We start from the raw sequence: 21,241 nt of genomic DNA, 5'->3' as shown, positions 1-21,241 counted from the left end.
CCATCCTCGTCGCCAATTTAAAAGGAAGAACGTCGAAATAATTGTAGAAAAAGGTTTAATTGTAGATATGTGCAGCAACCCCCAACAGCTGCCATCCAGTGCACCTTGTCCTGTCTCCGTGACACCAACAGACTGGCCTCACGTAGTAGAACACAGTTGCCAGGATACAGCTGCTGGAATACAAGCATGGTGACTTCACTGAAAGAACATGTCAAGATTACAATACCTAGCTAAATGATTATTCGAGAAAAGGACCCCACACAGACAATCAATGTGAGCACCGGTGTATGGACCACGCATGAAGCAGCCATTGCTGACACTGGAGCTAATGAAGCGAGGTGCACAGGAGAAGGGGCCTTAGACCAAAGCTTCAGCAATCAGATCAAATAAGCGTGAAACAGGCACACGAGGCCTACAGACTTTAATATACTAAGTGTTGTTGTTGCTGAAAGACACAAATTGCTTTTTTCACAGGCTGTATCTTGTATATTGGGGTAGGGTGGTGTCTGTTTATTCTGGACACATTGTACATCCGTACACCTTATTATGAATGCCCATTTTTCCGTGAAAGGAGTGATGGGTGATTTATTTTTTTACATTAATTGAGACCAGTATTTTTTGCTGAAGAACCATGATCTGGAAATAAATGTAATCAATGAGAACTGAAGTTTTGCTTAATGTCTGTATACCCAAGTATTCCATAGGTCTAAGGGTTGCTCTTGTTAAGGAGATATAACTGGGGTCAAATATGACAGAACCAGGAGGGAGCACATTAGATTCCTACTGTCAGTGTGCCCAAGAAGTATTCTACAGAAAGAAGGCTGCAAGGGGCAGTTTTTTCTTCCTTTGCATAGTTTTATGTCACAGTCTGAGAAGAAGCTACTGGCACTACTGCAATGCAAAACAAAGGAACACATACCAAAACTGGAATAATGTAAAGCATTTTTGTAGGGTTTATTATGAGTTGTACCCATTAACAATTTCTTTATGAGCTTCAGGAGCAAATGGTATTCCGTAGTTCTGGAAAAAAAAAGATGGTGGGCGATCATCACAATAAGTGCGACTCAGATTGCAAGGAGGACCCTTTCAGGACTGTCATGGCAACGCAGCTGTCGGCAAGATGCACTATGACCACTTCTTTAAAATCTACATTGAATGGGCTCTGGCTGCATTCAGAGGGCTTTTAATCTCTCATCTCATACTGTTGGCTATTTGGCGTATCATCTCGTCTCCAAAAAATGCTATTGGAATGCATGCAGGGCTATTTTACACTTGAAAACAACATTCAGTGGATAGGTCGTTTGTCACTTTGTGTTCTAAACCTCTTTTAGACATTGTTTACTGAAATCAATCTATCTTACGTACTTTTATCCAGTACAGGCAAAGCCAGTAGGGCCAGATTTAATGTTATACACAGTATTTGTGCGTGCAACACACGTAAACAGCATTTGTGAATTCCTGTGTCTATACGTGCTGGAAGATTAAACCCAAAGCTGCTAGTTTCCTCAATGCCTGACACTCTGTTATGCTTCTGTTCCCTCTCTCATAGCATGTGGAAGAGGAAACTGACAGTAGTGCTTGAGCATGAATTAAGTGGTGACCCTAAATAGTCTTTGTGTTTTCTTGTAAGTGATGTAATCCGCTGAGTAACAAAAACAACATTAAGGTATCTAACATTAAGGTATCATGGCTATCACCTGGTGTCCTAAAATAAGAACCCATGCTTTAGATTTGGAGTTTTGATTTCTTGGGTTTTATAATATGTTGTGCTGTAAATACTGGTCTTTTGTCTTTGTGAAATACTACCTGACCCAAAGTGTTTAATAAGCGTGTAATCACACACAGCCATCATCTCTTCCCGCCATACACCGCATTTAAATGCCTCAGCATTCAACGTGCTGTAGATTCGCATACACTCGCGCCCCTACCTTTTCATTGAGAAGTATGAGACCCAGCAACGGCCTCGACACCGACCATTGGTTCCTACAGTCTTCAAATATAATGGTGTTCATGAGGATGGACATCATCTGAAAGAATAAAACATGCTGCTGTTAAGTGTCATAAACCCTATATAAACCAATTATATTAACAAAAACACACGAGTAGATCAGGCCCTGAGAAGAAAACTGAAAGACAAAGACCAGGAAAACTGTCCGTGCAACTCTTCACACTGTAGGCAACAATCATTGCACTTAGCCCTTTAGCAACACTCAAAACAAGCACTGGCAAAAACAATAGGCCTTATCTTTGAGACCAATTGGCTTTGCCAGTGGTTGTTATACATGCTGTACAACATCCCCTATGCTGTGAAGCATAGCTAAACAATTTAAAAAGTAGCCCTTGATATAGCCATTTTTTGTCATTACTGATCCAAGTTACATCGATAATTAAAAAGAAAGAAAATACGTAAAAGCGTTTTATTTTTTTTAAGGACGTGGGGAGTAAGCAACATGGGAGGCCGAAGCAAATGGGAAACTAGCAAGATGGGAAGCAACGCCGTTTGGGGGTGGAGGGTCGGAAGCAACACAAAAAGGGCGCAGAGTGAGTGCTTGGGTCTGCAGAGCTGTGAGTGAACTCAGAGTGAGCTCTTGACCCAGCTACATGTGAGTAACCACAAAACAAGTTCCTGATTCTGCCGCAGCGTGAGTTAGCACAGAGCAAGTTTTTAGTTGCCTAGAGTTTTTGATTGTGTAAAAAGAAAATAACACAAAGTAACGAGCAAGATCCTGGCTCTGCTGAAGTGTGAGAGAGCACAGAACAAATCCTGGATTGTTCCTTAGTGTGGAAGAGCAGGGAGTAAGTCACCGTGAAGAGGACTGGCTATTCACAAATATTTAATGTTAATGTTTAATCTAGCGATTTGGGACCCATATGACAGACACTATCGGCCTCTTCTAGGCATGGAGTGCGCTAACCAAATTCACCACAAGTGGCCTGTTGGCGGAAAAGTACCTCACCCAATGTTTGCCACTTTGTCTTGATACCCGTCCCTTGGTGCAGTTTAGAAGGGTGGGCTGCACTTTACATTATGTTTTGTTACGTGTCACTTCAGCTCTGAAAACAATGTGCCCAACTGCAGCAGCAGCAGTAAATAAAAGCCTTTCCTCCTTCGCACCGTACACCCACCCACACACGCAGTTATCGATTCAGCCTACAAAACATGCATCCTTTATAACCAAGAGCACCTAGAAAGGAGTGATCCTTGTTACAGTGAGCGAACAAGACTCCAACCAGCCCCTTTAACTCACAACTGCTTTTTCAAGAGACTTGACTGCCAAGGTCACCTTCCTGATATTTATGTTTCCCTCGTCTTCATTGCTTAATTTTGCTCGTGATTAAGTGTCACTCATAGTTGTTGAAATGTCACTCATAATTACACTGAAATTATGAAAATATCACACATAGCAATCTGAAACCTTTGCAGCTATGAGGGACGCATTTGAGGTAGACCATTGTCAAATAATCGCTCTCTCAAAGAGTGTTCCACTAGGAAAAAAACAAGAAAAAACAGAATCAATCGCTATGAGCTATAATGAACGCTGTGCACTGCAACCACGACTTAATCATCAAGTAAGTGGTGCTACAAGCAAATACTCTACTTAATAAAAATTATGGCAATGCGTTGCAATCCTAATTAAATAAAAAAGGTTAACAATGCCAAAAGCAGCCCTTTCATTTCCAACAAACACGGTGTACTGCAACTGCCATTAACCAACCTGTGTTCGGCGCCCTCACCGGTCGCAGTAAATTAAAATGGAAACAGGCCTTGTAACCGCAATGAACCCACTTTTGTTCAGTGCTACCAGTAGTGTTGCCCGACCTGCATCATTACCCAGACCACGTTTGGTGCCACCAGCAACAACTGAGAACTAAAATAAAATAAAAGCAGTGCTATGCACCCGTAACTGAATCAGTAAAGTGAGCGATGCAGCCGGACAAAAATAATATAGTACCTAAATCGCGTCAGAAGTAGAGGACGGGCACAGATTAAACTGAATCAATCTGTGCTTGGTTCCTGTTTCATAGCAAGCGACGGAAGTGACGTTTCGGCAGCAATGGCAAATTAAAACAGCCAGAGCAAAGAATGATTCAGAAGCAGACAAATGGTAGGCATGGATGGGCTCCAAACCTTTACTGTATACAACAGGTCTTGCAAGCGAGACGCATGCTCTGGCGCATGCTTTTGCAGGCTCGACCCGAAAAATGGAGATTGACACTATGAAAATTTACTGTAAAAGAAGATGTTACGCCTACACTTTCCAGAATGCTCATCACTGCATGTTTCAAAATCCTTTGCCTCGGACTATACTATAGCCTTATACCGGCTATTAAAGGCCCGCTGCATCGTTAAAGGCCCGAGCCGAAGGCGAGGGACTTTAACAAAGCAGAGGGACTTTAAAAGCCGGTATAGCCCAGCTACGAAGGGCTATAAGGCTATTAGAACATTCTGCCACTAGAGGGTAGAATGTTCTAACAAATAAAACGAAGCCTTCAGGGAGCGCAAGGGGATTCAAATCCTCTCAGGCTCCCTGAAGCCTTTGTTCACAGCCAGAGCTGTGAACAAAGAAACATTGGAATGTTGGAGCTCCGGGCTTATACCAGCCATTATAAGCCTGGAGCACTCCATTGTTTTCAATGGAGCTTCCAACATTCCAATGTTCTAATAGTTGTTAAAGGCCCTCTCCCTCATTACAGGTCTTCGCTTGCGGCTCAGGCTTATAACTTGGGTTGAGGACCTTTAACAACTGGTATATCCCTCAGCAGTGGGCTATAAGGCTGTAGTAGAAATATATAGCTGATCTGTGTACTTCATCCCCAGTCAGGGTCTAAACCACACCCTAAAGTATGCCCCATACAAACACCTTGGGCCCCCTTACCGGCGATTGCTAACCTCACCTGGGGTGTAGTACATTCATTGGAGGTGATATTTTCACCCAGATATTAATACAAAATTCAGAATGAGAGACCTGAACTCATGGGCCCTCTTGCCAAAGAGGTTAATAGGCATAACTAACTATTAATGCTAACATTTGAATGGCTAATTCAAACGCCAACCTTTTTACCCAATGAGACAAACCTTGTGGTGACAAAGAGCTGGATATCATTCTTAAGATCCATTGTAACCTAGTCGAAGTGCCTGAAGAGTTTGCTAGTTAAAAGATATTCCATTCATCTCTCCCTCATCTATACCTTGTGGAAAGATCTCAGGAAAATTATAACTACTTGCAACAAATTTAAAAAGTCTGACTACAATGAAAACGAATAAGCCTCTATATATTTCCACACTAGAGTTTCCTAGGGTACTTGACGCCAGATGCATGAAACGAACAGTGAATTCGCACTGTATAATTGCGCCATGTATCATGCCTTATGTTCTCTGCCCCCTTTCCTTATACCTTGTTGTGTTTTGATCTTCCAATAAAGAAATGTGAAACAAAAAAAATAAAAAAAATAAACGAGTAGTGGTCTTTCAGACACGACTGTTAGCCTCAATGTTTTGAGACAATTTCATATAAATTCAACAGAAACTACAGCTTGTGAGCATTTCAAATTTCCATCCTCTATGAGTCTTTAGTATAGAGAAGCTGAATTATCCTGATGGTGGAGTACAAAGGGGGAAATTAATACAGAAAACATCTTTGTACTGCAAGTAGTGGACACAAAAAATAATATATCACTGCAGAAAGCCACACAAAAGGCAGAAGTGGTCAAAGCTATAAAATAAGACAAAGTAAAACTGGACACCGTCTAGTGTAGTAGCAAGCTGGAGGAATTTGGCGCTCCTTATGTAGTGAAAAATTAAATTCAATGTTGTATCACTTCATAAGGTGCTCAATTACAGGATAATATAGATCCTTGAATAAGTGTTGAAAGACTGCGCAAGCTGTCTGGTTGCAAAAGACCGACTTGGAACTTATAGGGGCTTACAGCCTGCACATTGCTTACAACTGGTTGGCTTTATTGTTACTCTAATTTGCTTGCATCTTATGCCATGTACTTCCTTGTCCATTTTGCACATCTTGTGTGTGTCCCTACCCTGGAGCGTAGTCTCTTTACCATCTCTCTGACTCGCTGGCTTCTATCCTTCCACTGTTCCCTTTTAAGAAACTTTTTTTTTCTATTTGGTTGGGCTCTCCATGGGAGCCTATGCATTTTCTAGCTCTCCATTGTGTTATTCCCTCCCCCTGTGCTACATGTTGCTCTCCCTCCCCAGTATGCGTCTCCTCGCCCTCCATGTTGCCCTCTCCTATGTGCTTATCCCTTCACCCTGTGTTTTTCTCCCTCCTTTGCTTCTCCTTCACCATCCGTGTTCTAACTTACTTGTGTGCTGCTTTTCTCCTCCTTACCCACCCTCCATCATTTTTACTTAAATACCCTCTCTCATCCATTCCCCTGATCAGCTCTTACGTAGCACTCACATAAAGTATAGTTAGGACCTTGTTTTTATTCAAAAAGCGTTTTTTCTTTTGCTAATATCTGTGGCACCATTTGAAGAATCTTCGCGAAATTTTCCAAACTAATTGCCCACTCACTTCAGCTGGTGTGTTGAAAATTTTGGGGTGATTCGGCAAGCACAGGGTGAGAAAAAGGGGGGGGGGGGGGGACCAAAACACGTTTTCTCCATGTTTATTTCCATAGGAAACTTTAGACACGGCTATAGCCCGAAATGCTGAACGGAATTACACCAAATTTGTCAAAAAGGTAGCTTTTGGTTCAGAAAGCACTCTTTTTGTTAAATGGTGTAAATCCGTTCAGTAGTTCCTGAGAAATTTAAAGATTAATCAGATATACAAATATGATCCAGAATAAAAAATAAATACTGAAGCGCCGACTCCCGCGCTTTGTTTTCTTTAAGTCCCAAGGGTGGACCTGGTCCAGGAGGCACTACCAAATGAAATGCAGGTGCCCGCGCGGCTCCCCGCATGCTCTGGGGGCCGCCACCTCCCCGGGTCTTATAGATTGTATGCGAGGGGGCTGCGCCACCTCCCTGGGGTTAATGATCTTGAATGCGGGGGATGAGGGGCACCTGTTACCTCCAGCAAGCCCCACACAGTGAGATTGCTGAGAGGTGATCGAAGGCCATGCCCTTTTTTCCACCACTCTGCGAACGCGCCTCTCGGCGCACTGCTTGCGGGGTGATGAGGTCCCCTTGCCTCTTGAGAACCTCCAGAAGAATGTTATATATATATATATATATATATATATATATGCACACATGCCAAGGTGTATTGAAGAATGAGTGGGTGTATGAGTGCCTGCATGGATGATTCAGTGGGTGCGTGACTGACTGTATAAGCGAGTGATTAAACATGTCTCAGTTAATGTATGGGTGAGTGACTAATCTGTGTGAATGTCTGTATCAGTCTGTCAGTTGGTGTGTAAGTGGCTGCATGAGTTGGTGAGTATCTACATGAGTGTCTTTATGGGTTACTGATTGGTTGTCTGAGTACCTGTATGGGTGCCTGAGTGTCTGTGTGGGTGTGTGGGGGTGTGTGCGACTCCCTGCATGGATGTGTGAGTGGGTGATTCACTGGGTGTATGGGATCATGAGTGTGTCTGCGACGGGCTGTATGGGTGAGTGAGTGTGCGTATGGCTGTGTCAGTGAGTGAATGGATGTCTCAGTGGTATATGGGTGAGTAACTGCATATGTGAAAGGCAGTATATGTGAGCGTTGGAGTATATAAGTGACTGTATGTGAGAGTGAGTGATTGTGAGAGTATGTGCTTGTGGCAGTGATTGTTTAAGAGAGTATGTGTTCGTATTTGTATGAATAAGTGTGGTGGTGTGTGTATAAATGTAAAGGTGAATAAATGGCAGTTTGACTGATTAGGTGTGTGAGTAACTATGGGTGAGTGGTGGTGGGTGAGTGTCTTTATGGTTGTATGAGTGGATATATCAGTGGCTGTATTAGTGACTGACTGGGTGACTGAGGGGATGTGTGTGTAGACCTATGTGTGTAGACCTATGATTCAGTGTGTGCGTATGTACGTAGTGGTTTTGGTGTGTCTATGGTTTCGAGAATGGTAGTCTGAAATTTGGAGTGGGTATTTGAAAGATTATATTGGGGTGTGAGAAAGTGCATCAGAGATTATGTGGATGATGTCATCAGTGATCTCATTTGAGATGTCATCAGTGATGTCACTGACCATGTCATAAATGATGTAATATGTGACGTCATCAGCAGTGCTTTGCAGGGGCGTGAGTTATAGTTCACTCAGATAACTATAATAGCTGAATTTCTCTGGTTTTGTACGAGTGAAATGTCAGCCTAACTATAACGTTACTGTAACATTTGTTTCTTTCAATGAATATATATATATATATATATATATATATATATTATCTACTGGCGGTCGCCAGTAGATAGTTATAGTTAGGACCGTTTTTCCATAGGAAATCCGCAACATTCTATTTGGAATAACTTTGGCGCCAATTGACGAATCCTCGCGAAATTCTCAAAATAGGTGGGGCGCTCCGCTCCTACCCTGAAAGTCTCGGGGGGATTCGTCAAGCGGGGGCTGAGAAAAAGGGGGGTCCCAAAATGCATTTTCCCCATGCATTTTTCCATAGGACCTTTAGTCCGAGCTACAGCCCGAACGGCTGAACAGAATTACTTGAAATTTGGCAGAGAGGTAGCCGTCAGGTCAGGGATGTGCCTTTTGAAGGTCTCATGTAAATCTGTTCAGTATTTCCTGAGAAAATAGCATTTAAATCAATATATATATCTATAGGCGCGCTCCGAGCGCGTACCGTAAGCTTACCGTACGCGCACGCCGCCGTGCACGAGCGCGATTCTGATTGGTTGTTAGATCTCAGTAAACATTCGAATCGGTCGAAACCAGGAAGTGTCGGCCGCCATTTTTTCTCTCCCAGTCTGAGGGGGTGAAAAACAAAGGTGGATAACGTGAAAAGGGGACAGGCTGGACAGTTCCTGACCCCCTAGCCTTGGTCAGGGAGTCCCAGAAGGACCCCCAAGGGCAAAAATGTATTTTATTTTTTTTTCGAAAAATCGCCGAATGCGCGTAGCGTACACGCACGGCGTAAACGGAGAAATTCCGCGAGGAAAAATTCCGCGAACTTCGCGCACGGCAAAAAAAAAATTTCAAAAAGGAAAGCTTAAAAAAAAATAAAAAAAATTGTGAGGTAAGGTTGGCTCTTAAAAGAGCCGTTGGGTTAATACAGGGATGGAGGAAAGAAAGAATGGGAATAATATGAGCGTCTACAAACGTGCTGGTCTATCTTATTGTTAATAAGGGAAACACTGGTCTCCCCAAAAACAATAAGACCACAACACGTTGTACACCTCATTGAAACCCTCCGAAATCGAGGGTTAATGTCCAGAGGAGCAGAAGAAGGTGATGCTCCCACCTCAGAGGAAGGGCTCAGCTGAGCTGCCGATGATGTACTCGGCTGAGCTTCTGAGGTTGGGCTCCGGTGACTTACTGAAGAGTTTTCTTCAGTATGTCGAGCAAAGGTCCTGGGATGTTTATCCCTAATGTGTCTCATCATAGAGTGATTTCCAAAGGAATACTTCTTCCTTGGATCTCCTCTAGATAAAACACGGTCACAAAGTGTGCAAGTGACCAATGGAGCATTGACCTTTTTCTGCCCCTCTGGAAAAGTAAAATACTCCCACACAAAAGAATCCTTTTGTTTCCTCCTTCTCTGTCTGATGATGGTGCTGCTAGGCTCACTCTCAGAAGAGGTCTGCTGCTCTGCCATTGTATCTCAATGTCAATTCAGTTCCTTCTCCTAGGGGATCTCAAGCAGTAATGAGGGGAATGGGTGTGGTGTGGGAAGTTTCTGGAACTGAAAGTAGTTTCAACCAATGAAAAGTGTTCTTTGTGGATCACATGACCTACCGTGCGCGCTCCGTAAGCTTACGGTACGCGCTCGTAAACAAGTACGCATGCGCAAACGTGACGCTTACGGAGCACTTACGGAGCGCGTACGTAAGACGCACTCGCGCATGCGCATTACACGCCCCTGCGTAACCGCGACATTGCTTCCGCGCAACGCGCATGCGTGTACGCGTACGTCACGTACGTATCACGTAAGCGCACTGTACTTATGACGTACGGAGCGCGTAGCGTCAGCTTACCGTACGCGCATCGTATCACGTAAGCGCACCGTACTTATGACGTACGAAGTGCGTAGCGTCAGCTTACCGTACGCGCACGGAAAAAAATGCATAAAAAAAAAAAATAACCATTCCATAATGCAGGATATAGTACATATATTATTTTATACATAGGTTTACCAAAAATCTCAAAAAAAAAATTGCATTTAAAAAACCGTACAAATTCACTGAAAAAACCATAGGTTTCACACATGTTATAGTTAGCTGGACATTTCACTCGTAAAAAACCAATGAAATTCCCCCGTTATAGTTAGTGCAGGCAACTATAACTCACGCGACCGCAATCCTCTGTTGATGCTAATACTGTATCTTTAGCTATACATATATTACAAATATTTATTTTTCATAAAGACACATATGTCATCAGTGATGTAATATTTGACATCATCAGCAGAGGATTGCGGTCGCGTGAGTTATAGTTGCCTGCACTAACTATAACGGGGGAATTTCATTGTTTTTTTACGAGTGAAATGTCCAGCTAACTATAACATGTGTGAAACCTATGGTTTTTTCAGTGAATTTGCAAGGTTTTTTAAATGCTAATTCCTAACTATAACGTGTGTGAAACCTATGGTTTTTTCAGTGAATATATATATATATATATATATATATGTGTGGTTTTTTTTGGGAGGGACACACAGCAAATTTCTACCTGAATCAGCTAAAAAAAAAGTGATTTTGCTCGTTTGTTTCCTTTTTTTTCCTATTTAATCATCCAGCTCAGACTGGTAAATAAAAATAAATGGTGCTCACATCATTGTGCAGGCAAGTGCATGCATTGAGATTCTTGCCTATAAAATTACGCAGGCAGTAGGGGCCCCATCATGCCTAATTGTAATTATATTCATGCTGCACAAGATCGACAACTACGCTTTTTTGCCAATGTATTGCAAGAAGGCATTGGCAAGGTGAGACCAATTGACTTTTACAATCCTTGTTGCATTGGCAACTGCTTGCTGCATGGACACCTGCCGGTAGAAAAATAGTGAATACTTGTGCAAAACCATGTGCAAGAGATAATAACATGGACAAAATGAGTGCAAAAACGCGTCGTATTGCGCATCACATACTACTGAGGTGCAAAAATGCATCTGCTACCTGGAGAGGAAGTAAGTTACGGTGAGTGTTATTGCACCTGATATTATTACCTACTCCGCCCGAATGACCCCCCTAGAAGCACAGTAAAGTGTTTTGTCAAAAGACAGTTATTTTGCTGAACATTACATAGAAGAGTTAACTTTAAGTCATCACACATACTCGGCCTAACTGTAATACAACACACCACTAGGGTGCATTTCTCGAACGATCATCTGTACTAAGTTTATCTGGTGACATCTTGCCACACCACCCTAACCCAACCCAAAACATAACATAAACCGAGCAACGTGTCTGCAACACCTTTGCCGTAACAGTAACAAAACGTACTGCTATGCAGATGATCAAAGCACAGAAGTGTCGCTAGGAAGGGAGGCACTTACACCTAATATAGTACAAAATGTACATTGCTGTGCTCTGAGTACTTTAATCGAGGGATTTCCTTCCTACTTTTACGTTACTTCTGGCTAATATTGGAATGCTTTATCTGTGAGTTGTAATAATTACCATCCAACTAAAAACCGTAGATACGTTTAGAAGCTTTGGACTAGAGCAATTTTTACCGGGAGAAAAACAAGGATATTCAGTTTTCAGTATGTCAAACATTTACCAAATATTTATGAAATCCTCAAAGAAATACCAGTGATTCTTAGATTATGCAATTTAAAACTGGTTCTGAAAACATCTGCCATGCTAAATGAACAATAATCGTTGGTAATTTGTTTTTGCTAAAGCTAAAAAAAAAGAATACCATGTAATTGGTAACATGGTTCAACACGCTGAGCAACCAGGCAGCGTCCGCTGATTCTAGCTGTAAATGCTGAGTCGGTCAACTTATACTTCCATCCTTAGCAGGCTGCTAAAATGTGTAGAAATCACTTGGTGCATGAAAATACCTATTATCATTATTTAAGCGCCAGTAGACCACCTGGTTTTTAGAGTGTGCTACATAGTTATTGCTGTTATTATTAAGGTATTATTTTAATATGTTGATAGAAAAAGATACTCGAATATAAAAATATGATTCTCCAAAATGTCAATATGAATGTGTTCCACGCCCACATCGCTGCCACCAGTGGGCTCATTACCAGTGTTAACTAGACTAGTTTCTGCAGGAAAGGAAGGACACAAGTTGGGATCCTTCTATGAAGTCCGAGCACGCTGAGGAGACATCACACTCAGAGTAAGAACATCTAAACAGCCTCGGGAAAATGCAGCCAACTCACTAACATGGCCGTCGATTCACCAAAATGGCAACAGCAGAGGAAGGTAGCTTTCATGCCCACCGACCCCAATGACATCACTGTTTAGACCTCCTTGTCCCACCTGTAGCTCTCTCCAGGGCTGGGCTGGGAATGAAAAGAAAAGTATATTCAAACCAGACCATCTGTCTCCATATTTCAATCCATCCATTCTGTTTCTTTCTCATTTTCTCCTCTATGTCTCTGTCTCTCTCTCTCTCTGATCCCTCTGCCTAAGATACAAACCCATTAGATAAAACCACATTTGATATTGGGAATTTTCCTTCCCCGACCAGCTCTCGCACCTCAACGGATGCTGAATTGACTATCATCCCTCTCTCCTTTCTCTGTCTCCATCTTTCAATCCATCCATTCTGTTTCTTTCTCATTTTCTCCTCTATGTCTCTGTCTGTCTCCCTCTCTCTCTGATCCCTCTGCCTGAGATACAAACTCATTAGATAAAAACACATTTGATATTGGGAAATGTCCTTCCCCGACCAGCTCTCGCACCTCAACGGATGCTGAATTGACCTTGAAGTGCCTGAAATAGTGAATTCTTTCAATTCACACATTTTTTGATTGAAATTTGTAAAAGTCTATGTTTAAATAAAGTGCATATAATAAATGCAAATTTCGTTGTAGGTAATAATGCTTTGATGTTATAAGCCTACAAGTGAAGTAAACAAGTGCTGATTTAACTTAGCCTACATTTTTACGCCATATTAAGGGAGACTTCACGTTAATTTTGAAAGGCCTGTTTTCAAAGTTGAGCTCTTGTTTGCACTAAATATTTTTATGGCGATGTGGCAATTTGCCAGAAGCCTTCTGTTAGTTCGTGAATAGGCATTTGTATTGTATTGGACAACTGATCGTGAGGTTCTCACAGGGAGGAGAGGAGGGAACAAGAAAGATGATTCATGGGGATAACTGTCTGAACCTCAAAATGTGGACGATGTGTCTTTTCAAGGACTAGCGCCTGTAGACCACTGAGCAGATGTGAGAGATGGAGAGTTCACATATTCCCATGAGTTAGGTACAAGTTTACTTGGATGATGTGGACAAAGAAAAAAATACACTTTTTACCATCTAAAATGTGTGTTTATATTATAGAGGGCTTCTCTTACTCACATTTGCTGGAGACTTGTCTCTGAGTTTTCTTGAAACCATACCCCTCTACATGGGAGGCTGCTTAGCTATTCTCTGATGTCTGCTGATTTATAGCTGATAATACTTTCCAGTTTGAGATGCAAAGGCTTTATGCTAATGCATTGATTCTCAAACTGAACTCTTTATTGGGTATCTGATCTGACACCTTATTCTATTTTACTACTGAATAAATAATGCAAAACTAAAGAATTAAAAAAAAATCTTTTAACTCACACAAGCTCTCTTTATTGACTGTGCTAAAAGTCTTTATTGAAATTATTATTAGGTGCTTAATGTAATTGCTCCTTTTTACTTCTCCTTCTTGACAAACAAAGGTCCATACAACCAGTGGCTGGGGACATGTAATGATTACACCAGAAGATTGAGATATAGAGAACCCCGCTCCTTCACCCTGCCTGAATGATGCTGGTCAGAACTTGAAAAAAAAGCTAGAAGGAGTGAATGAAAATGAGCCTCCCTTGAGGCATCATGGTAACTACCCTCACAAACCAACAGAAAACAAGATGGACCATTAATATAGAGATACAGTTGGTAGAGCTGTGGCGGATAAAGCTATCCCTTGTCCTCTTCCCTCTCAAACGCAGGAGGCAAGGAAGAGCCGAGTGTTCCGTTGTGAAACTACGACTTTGGTGTAGTTCTACAAGGTTTGCTTTCCCACCCATGGGTGACACAATTGAACTTAGTTAAAGGCATCAGCACTGAATGTGAAAGATAGGTTATTATAGCCCCACAAAACCCTATTCAATACATTGCTTAAGTAGAGTTATTGGTTTTGGGTTATTAACAATCCCTAAAAAGGGATCAGGGACACAGTGGTAACAAACAAACCTATTTGTTGCTCATAATATCCCACACACATTAACATTGCACTAAGAAGAATAGATGTAATAACCTGTTTCTCAATAATTCTAAAACAACTACACAGGATATCATTAAAACAGCAAGAAGGCAAGTTTTAAGCAACAAGAACAAAATTAACATTTCTAAAATGCCATCTAAAACCCAACACCATAAACCTACTTCTATGCGCTACAATTAGAGAGAGCATGGAAAGCAGAGCAACTTGCAGTCTAGAGTTTTTTAGGGAGAAGAGACACACTGCTTACCTTGTTGACAGCCAGGGCTGTCGTTATCAGTGGAGATGTTAAGGCAGTGTTGCCTGCGAAGGACAAATGGGTGCTGCAGTAACAGCCTTCCTCTGGGACTCGGCTTTATCAGCAGTGAACGAGATGTAGCATCTTCGAAGTGAGCTAGCAGTGGGTGAGACCGTCTTCGGGCAGAATGTCATGCAATAATCTGGGTGAAGGACCTCTCCTGACGTGGTCAAATTGCAGTCCTTATATACTAATTCTACTCAGAGGTTGGAAATTCTGACCTAAAAGGACGTCAATTCAGACTACTTTATTTTGGCTATATGTCTGTACTTGTTCTTATGTGACCATGACATGGTGACAAGTAGACACTTGACCCAGAATGATGTTGCATCAGGTGTTATATCTATGTCATTAGTCGGACGACCTGACACTTTCACAGTTTAGAAAGATAAAAGATACGGTCAGATGACATCGGTGTCAAATTGCAGACATGACAATGATTCTTCATAAATTGAGAAAGATGGCGGCCTCCATTGTCTAAATGGCAAAGTCCATTGTCTAAAATGGCGAGGGGGCCTACTTATTATGGAGTCAGATGAGTTGGACCTTAGGGGCTTTACGTCAGTTCATTTTTACACAGTACGAAATCAATATGATTAATTGGAAGTGAGCAAAAGTAACCACTGAACAGCCCTCATAAACCTGGTGGATACTTACATTGGTAAAAGAAGGCCAGGGTTTCCAGCATGCTTACTGTTTATCTCCTTATGTACAGTGCAGACAGGAAACCAACAAGAGATAGTCCATCCCTTAGGATCCACATCAAAGAAAAGCCTGGGCCCTTGGTCTGGGTGATGTAAAATGATTAAGACTAAAGCAGAGGCATGACAGAAGTCAATGTGATGATGTAAAAGATTCAGGAAGCCTATTAATGATGCAACTGTCCTGTCAATCAGCAGATCAATAAAGATGAGCAATAAGGGGGAGTATCTGTATTATATGTAAATTGGAGCATTTTTTTCAGTCACTAAAACACAAATGTGTGTATATGGAAATGTGAAAAACATACTTCCAAAGTACAGTTATATAACTATGCGTTTGGAATTTTGGTAAATATTTTTCCAACAAACTATAGCAATGTCACTTTTCAGCACTATTGCACTAGCCACCATTAAATTGTGGAATACGCTTCCCCTGTACCTCAAAGCATCATCCACCATTTTGCAGTTTAGGAACCAACTCGAAACATGCCTCTCTTCTATATAGATATTTTTTTCAGTGTTTACGGACAGCAGCGCCAAGATGCCCATGGGCATTCAAGCGCTTTATAAATTATCAATATTGCAGGAACAAACTGTTTTCAGTTAGTTTTTAGCACAATCACTTGACCTGCAAACACAAGAGATCTAGTTTTTTTCAGACAAAGAATTTATATACTGAGCCTAACTTACAAATGTGTCAACGGGCCCCTATATTTTCCGGTGCACAGAGAAAATCGAGCACAAAAGGAATTCCCAGGACCTGCAGAGGACAGCGAGCTAAGTTCCAATGCTTCAGTAGGTTTTCCTTAGCCATAACTAACAGCCCAGAGAGCTTTGCAAGCGTTGACAGAGAAGGATTCTCCCAATATTCCCACAGTGTGGCTTGAGTGGTGTTTTCAGAGATAGATGAGGGAGTCAGAGTTCTAGGAGGTATGGTGTTGCCACATCCAGTAACATTGTTTGCAACGTGGCAACCTATTTATCAAATATCCTTTTGTGAAAAGCACATGGGTATTTGAAGGCGGGTTGCGATGTGATGGAGGTAGCGTTGGGCTGGTGAAATATTATTCCATCTCTGAACTGCAGATATTATCCTGGCAGCTCTGTTTTTGATATACTTAGGTGAGTGAATGCTGGTTTTCAGTGTCTTACAAATAAGGATTTGAAAAAATAAAGATAACAGAAGGATCACAGCGTGCTTGTTGGGATGACAATGGGGATGACAGGGCTCAGTTTATAGAGGAGTTTTATAAGCCCTAGACACATTCTGGTGAGCTCATCAATGTGGCTTTTGAAGGAAGATTATAATTCTTGTGGTGATGGGGAGTTGAGTGTATTTCAAGGAGAGGAACGAAACTATCTTAGGTTCAGAGCCCAAGGCAGGAGCCCTCACACTCCAAGTTATGGTAAATGCTTGGCATGCGCTCCATATCAACCGAATGGAACACACATTCTACTCCTCAGTGCACAACACTTTTTTGCAATGGATATGCAGTTAATTTCAAGTGATCTTATGTGTAAGGTGCATGGTGTTAACAATCTCCCCGGCATCCTATCTCATCACTCTCTGGAGACATTGTCCTTTCACCGACAGGCTCCGGCTCCTCAATTCCACACATGGAGACTGCAAGATTTGGAACTTCGAGAGGAGTGTTTAACAGCGAGATTGGCGCTGCCATCCTCAAGTATTTTCGGCTCAACGAGGCCTCGGCTGATAAAGTCGCCACGCTTTTGGAGGCATTTAAGGCCTACATCCGAGGCATTTGTATTTCCAAGAGTGCCAAAGTATTGAAATCCATTAGATACCACTGTCCCTCCTCGAGTCACAGCTCAGACAGCTGGAGACTAACTTTGCCTTTACAAAAGTCAATGCTCTCTTGGCACACTGCATGAAAGGCTGCAGTAGTATAGGGATGAAGCCGAAAGGGAAGTGTTGTAGATGGGGCAGATGTGAGATGGATGTGGTATACACTTGCCCCTCTTTAATACTTCAGGAATTTCAATGATACTATGAATGCCTTTATGCTTGCAGATGGCACAGAGGACATGCCGATCTCTCTTCAAATCTAGACCAGGTTGCGCTGGCGTGGTTGGATGGTGAGGCCAGGGAAATGTTACCTCACCGATTACAATTGAAGACATTTAAAATGCCATTTAGAAACTCTCTAGAGGCAAGGCTCCTAGCTACGATGGGCTACACATTGATTTTTATAAACGCTTACTTTTCTATCCTGGCCCCGTGACTATGTATAACGAAGCTATTATGAAGGGGACTCTCCCGCGCTCTACAAAGGAGGCCACAATTACTGTCCCCCTTAAGCCTAATAAGAACTCGGCTGAAAGCACCTCGTACAGACTCCTCTTACTATTAAACACCAACACTATAATCTTTGCCAAGATTCCCGCTCAGAGACTCCAGCCCCTGATGCAATTCCTGGTCCTCCGAGACCGGTCTGACTTTATTCTGCAACCGCTCCACTTCCTTCAGGCTCCTGACGTTAATGGCTGTCCTTCACAGAGTTGATCCACAGCTCCCATCGCTGTACTGCTGGATGAAAAGAAATAATTTGATTCTTTGGTTTGGCCATTCATGATGGAGACGCTCAGTGGACTTGGTCTTGGTAAATAATTCTTATCGCTCATTCACTTACTGAACACTGTCCCCATGGCGTGAGTGCTGGTAAATAAACTTTATTCAGCCATATTAGTTGTTGGTCGAGAGATGACAGGGTTGTCCTCTGTCTCCATTCATCTGCGCTCTCGGTATGGTGCCCCAGGCTCACTATGAGCGGAAATGTCCCTCACACCGAGGATTGTGCCTTGGAAGTCAATCCTTAATCTGTTTCTTCTATGCGGACATCATCATCTTATATATTCAGCACAGCACCCTGATACTAAAGTCAACCCTGTCATCTGAGAGGTCATCCACTTCGGATGATACTCTGGTCTCTCCATCAATTAGGCTAATTCGGAGGTGTTTTTGCTCCTGGAGGACTGCCCAGCACGATCTTGGACTATCCTCTTAAATGGAGCCTTGATGGTGTTATTTTGGGGTATGGGTCTCCCCCGACTTTGCCCATCTGATTCGTACTAACTTTGGCACTGACCTCGAGATGTTAAATACTAGGGTGGAGTGATGGATAGGTCTCCCTCTATCCCTACTTCGGAGAATCTCCTTAATAAAAATGGTTGTACATCCGGAATTTTTATACCTCTTTTCCAATCTCCCGGTCCACCTCTCGATGCATTTTTTCGATCAGCTGAAACAAAAATTACCTCGATTAATTTCGAGGGGTGGTCAACCCAGAATACGTGGTGAAATTGTCATAAGGCGCCTGCAATCTAGCAGTCTCACACTGCTCGACTTCCGCACCAACTACCTTGCAGCCCAGGCTCACTATTTGAAATACTGAATACTGATGCCAACTATACCTGCACACATCAGGGTGGAATGGGTGATTGCCCGTACCCATTCGCTGCTCGGGCAGCTCTGCGTAGTGTTTCTGTTGCATTTGGCCCTTTTTGCAGGGTCATCCCTGAACTTTTTGCCTTCCTCCTAGTCTTTTTTTTGACCTGGTGCTAGTGGTTTTAGGACTCTGGGCACTTTAGCACTGCTGTCAAGTGTCAAGTGCGTGTGCTCTCTGTGGTAGACATGGTAAGATTGGTTTACACCTGTTTGGCGTATTTAATTTACCTGTCAGTCCCTAAGTGGTATCTCAGATACCCAGGGCCAGTAAATTAAATGCTACTGGTGGGTTTGCAGCACTTCTTGTGCCACCCACCAAAGTAGCCTTTCAAACCGGTCTCAGGCCTTTGCCATTGCAGGGCCTGTGCGCGCAGTTTACTGCCGCTGTGACATGGCACCTAAAGTGTGTGCCACATCTGTGACCCCCCTTTTACTGATTGTCAGTCACCCCTAAGGTAGGCCTTAGCTAGCCATCTGGGCAGGGTGCATTGTATTTAACAGGGAGGACATGTACCTTAATTGTGTGACATTTTCTGGTAGTGACAAACAGCCATCTTGGTTTCTCTCTACTGTGAGGCTGCTCTCTCATAGGAATGCATTGGGGATTCCCCGATATGTGTCAGTGGTAATTCCTGATATTAGAGGGGCAGCGTTGTCAAGTTTGGTATGTTTGGAATAGTAATAATAAATGCTCCGTAATGGTGTGCGCAGATTTATTATAACTATTTTAGAAATGCCACTTTTAGAAGTTGCCATTTCTGTGTGCTATGTGTCTTTGTGCCTGCCTGATGTGTATTGCAAGTCTGGCTCTGGAGTGACAGGGGCTAGTGAGGTGTGTGGCTCCAGAGGGGCAGGGTGAGTCAGTGCTAGGCTGAATAGGCAGATCTGCATTTAGAGTAGTGGGAGGAGGAGCCCCTTTTCCTGAATAGGTCTGTGCCTGCCTTGTTCAATGCTGGCTCCGCCTCCCTGTGGTGTGTCTGGGGTCAGAGCTCAACCTGACCAAGGAGGGTGTGAGCACATAGAAAATGCTCCACCCCCCCCAGATCCAGTTGGGACTGGATCCACAAGCCCTGGGCCAGGGCAAATCAAAGACACAGCCTGGTATAAATATTGGGGCTGTGACCCCTTGTGGTGTGTGCTTGCTGGTACCTGTTATGGGGCCAAGGACTGCTGGGTGACAGGAGGAACCGCCGTGGGACCCGGCTGCTGCTTCCTGGGGGTCCCACACGTGCTGGCCTGCCTGTGCCCAGCTCTGCTCCTGAGAACTGTGGACTACGTGTCCTGGAGAGCGCACTAGGAGCGAGGAGGGCACTACCCAGACCGGAGAGAACGTGAGGAGTGCCCCAGGGGGTCTTGAGGCCGGCAGCGCTGTGCTGCACAAGCATTCCCAGGGAATCCAGACGTGGGGATTCCCTCGTAATCCCTAGAGGTGGAGCGGGAGCCTACCCCACATTTCTGTGGCACGAGACGCCGCCAACGCTAACCGGAAGCCAGGCGAGGAGCGCCTGACCCAGGGCGTGCCAAGAGTAAAGCGCAGTGGCAGCGAGAGGAAGTCAGGAGAGGAGCGCCTGGTTATGGGCGTGGCCTGCACTCTGCGGAGAAGACACCAAAAGACGACGGACACTTCGCTCCGTGGAGCCTGAAGCCAGGCGGGAGCTCACCCCGCCTTTGTGGCCTTGCAAGCGGGAAAAGCCCTGGTGAGTGGGGCTCACCGAGGCATGCCGCTGGTGCCGGTCACGCACACAAGTCCCGGTGAGTGGGGCTGAAAGGGAGAGCACTGGTGGTGCCGGCGGGTACCAGCACAAGTTCCCTAAGGAAGGAGTCCCAAGAGGAGGGGCTCACTGGAGCCTCGTGGGCTACATGGTACAGTCCTGCCGCGTCCCGGGTGAGTGAGAAGGAAGCTGAGCCCCAGGAGGTGCAGAGTTCTCTGGCATTCTTACAGCTACACCGCTGGATTGCGGGTAGCTGCAACGTGGGGGCATCGTGTTTTAAGAGTCCTGGTGAGAGGGGCTCGAGTGGCACTGAGGTGCCGGGCTTCACAGCTGCACTGCGAGGTAGCGGGCAGCTGCAACGATGGGCCATTCCTTTTTAGACCGCATAGAAGCCCCTGTGAGCATTCTTTTGGGTCTCTAGAGAGACCAGGGTAGATTACACCCTCGCGCCCCATTCCTGGTGCTGGCCTGTTGCACCTGCACCCTGCTGCAGTGGCAGCGTAGCGCCCTGACTTTTATGGACGAAGGGCATTGCAGGAAAGTCCCATATGGGCCCCCGAGGA

The 21,241-nt window shown here is 43.7% G+C and overlaps 1 protein-coding gene across 1 annotated transcript in view; it reads right to left on the bottom strand.

The window, feature by feature from the left end:
- The window catches only part of RANBP17 (RAN binding protein 17), a 1,191,453-nt gene that overhangs the window by 59,928 nt on the left and 1,110,284 nt on the right, over window positions 1–21,241 (bottom strand). Inside the window, exon 26 of the mRNA XM_085617873.1 lies at window positions 1,929–2,027. Coding sequence (XP_085473999.1) covers window positions 1,929–2,027 — 99 coding nt within the window. The remainder of the gene's footprint in view (window positions 1–1,928; window positions 2,028–21,241) is intronic.

The sequence above is a fragment of the Triturus cristatus genome, chromosome 7 (genome assembly GCF_964204655.1).
Source record: "Triturus cristatus chromosome 7, aTriCri1.1, whole genome shotgun sequence".
NCBI lineage: Eukaryota > Metazoa > Chordata > Amphibia > Caudata > Salamandridae > Triturus > Triturus cristatus.
The sequence above is the reverse complement of the archived record's forward strand: the minus strand, read 5'-3'. Positions and strand labels throughout refer to the sequence as shown.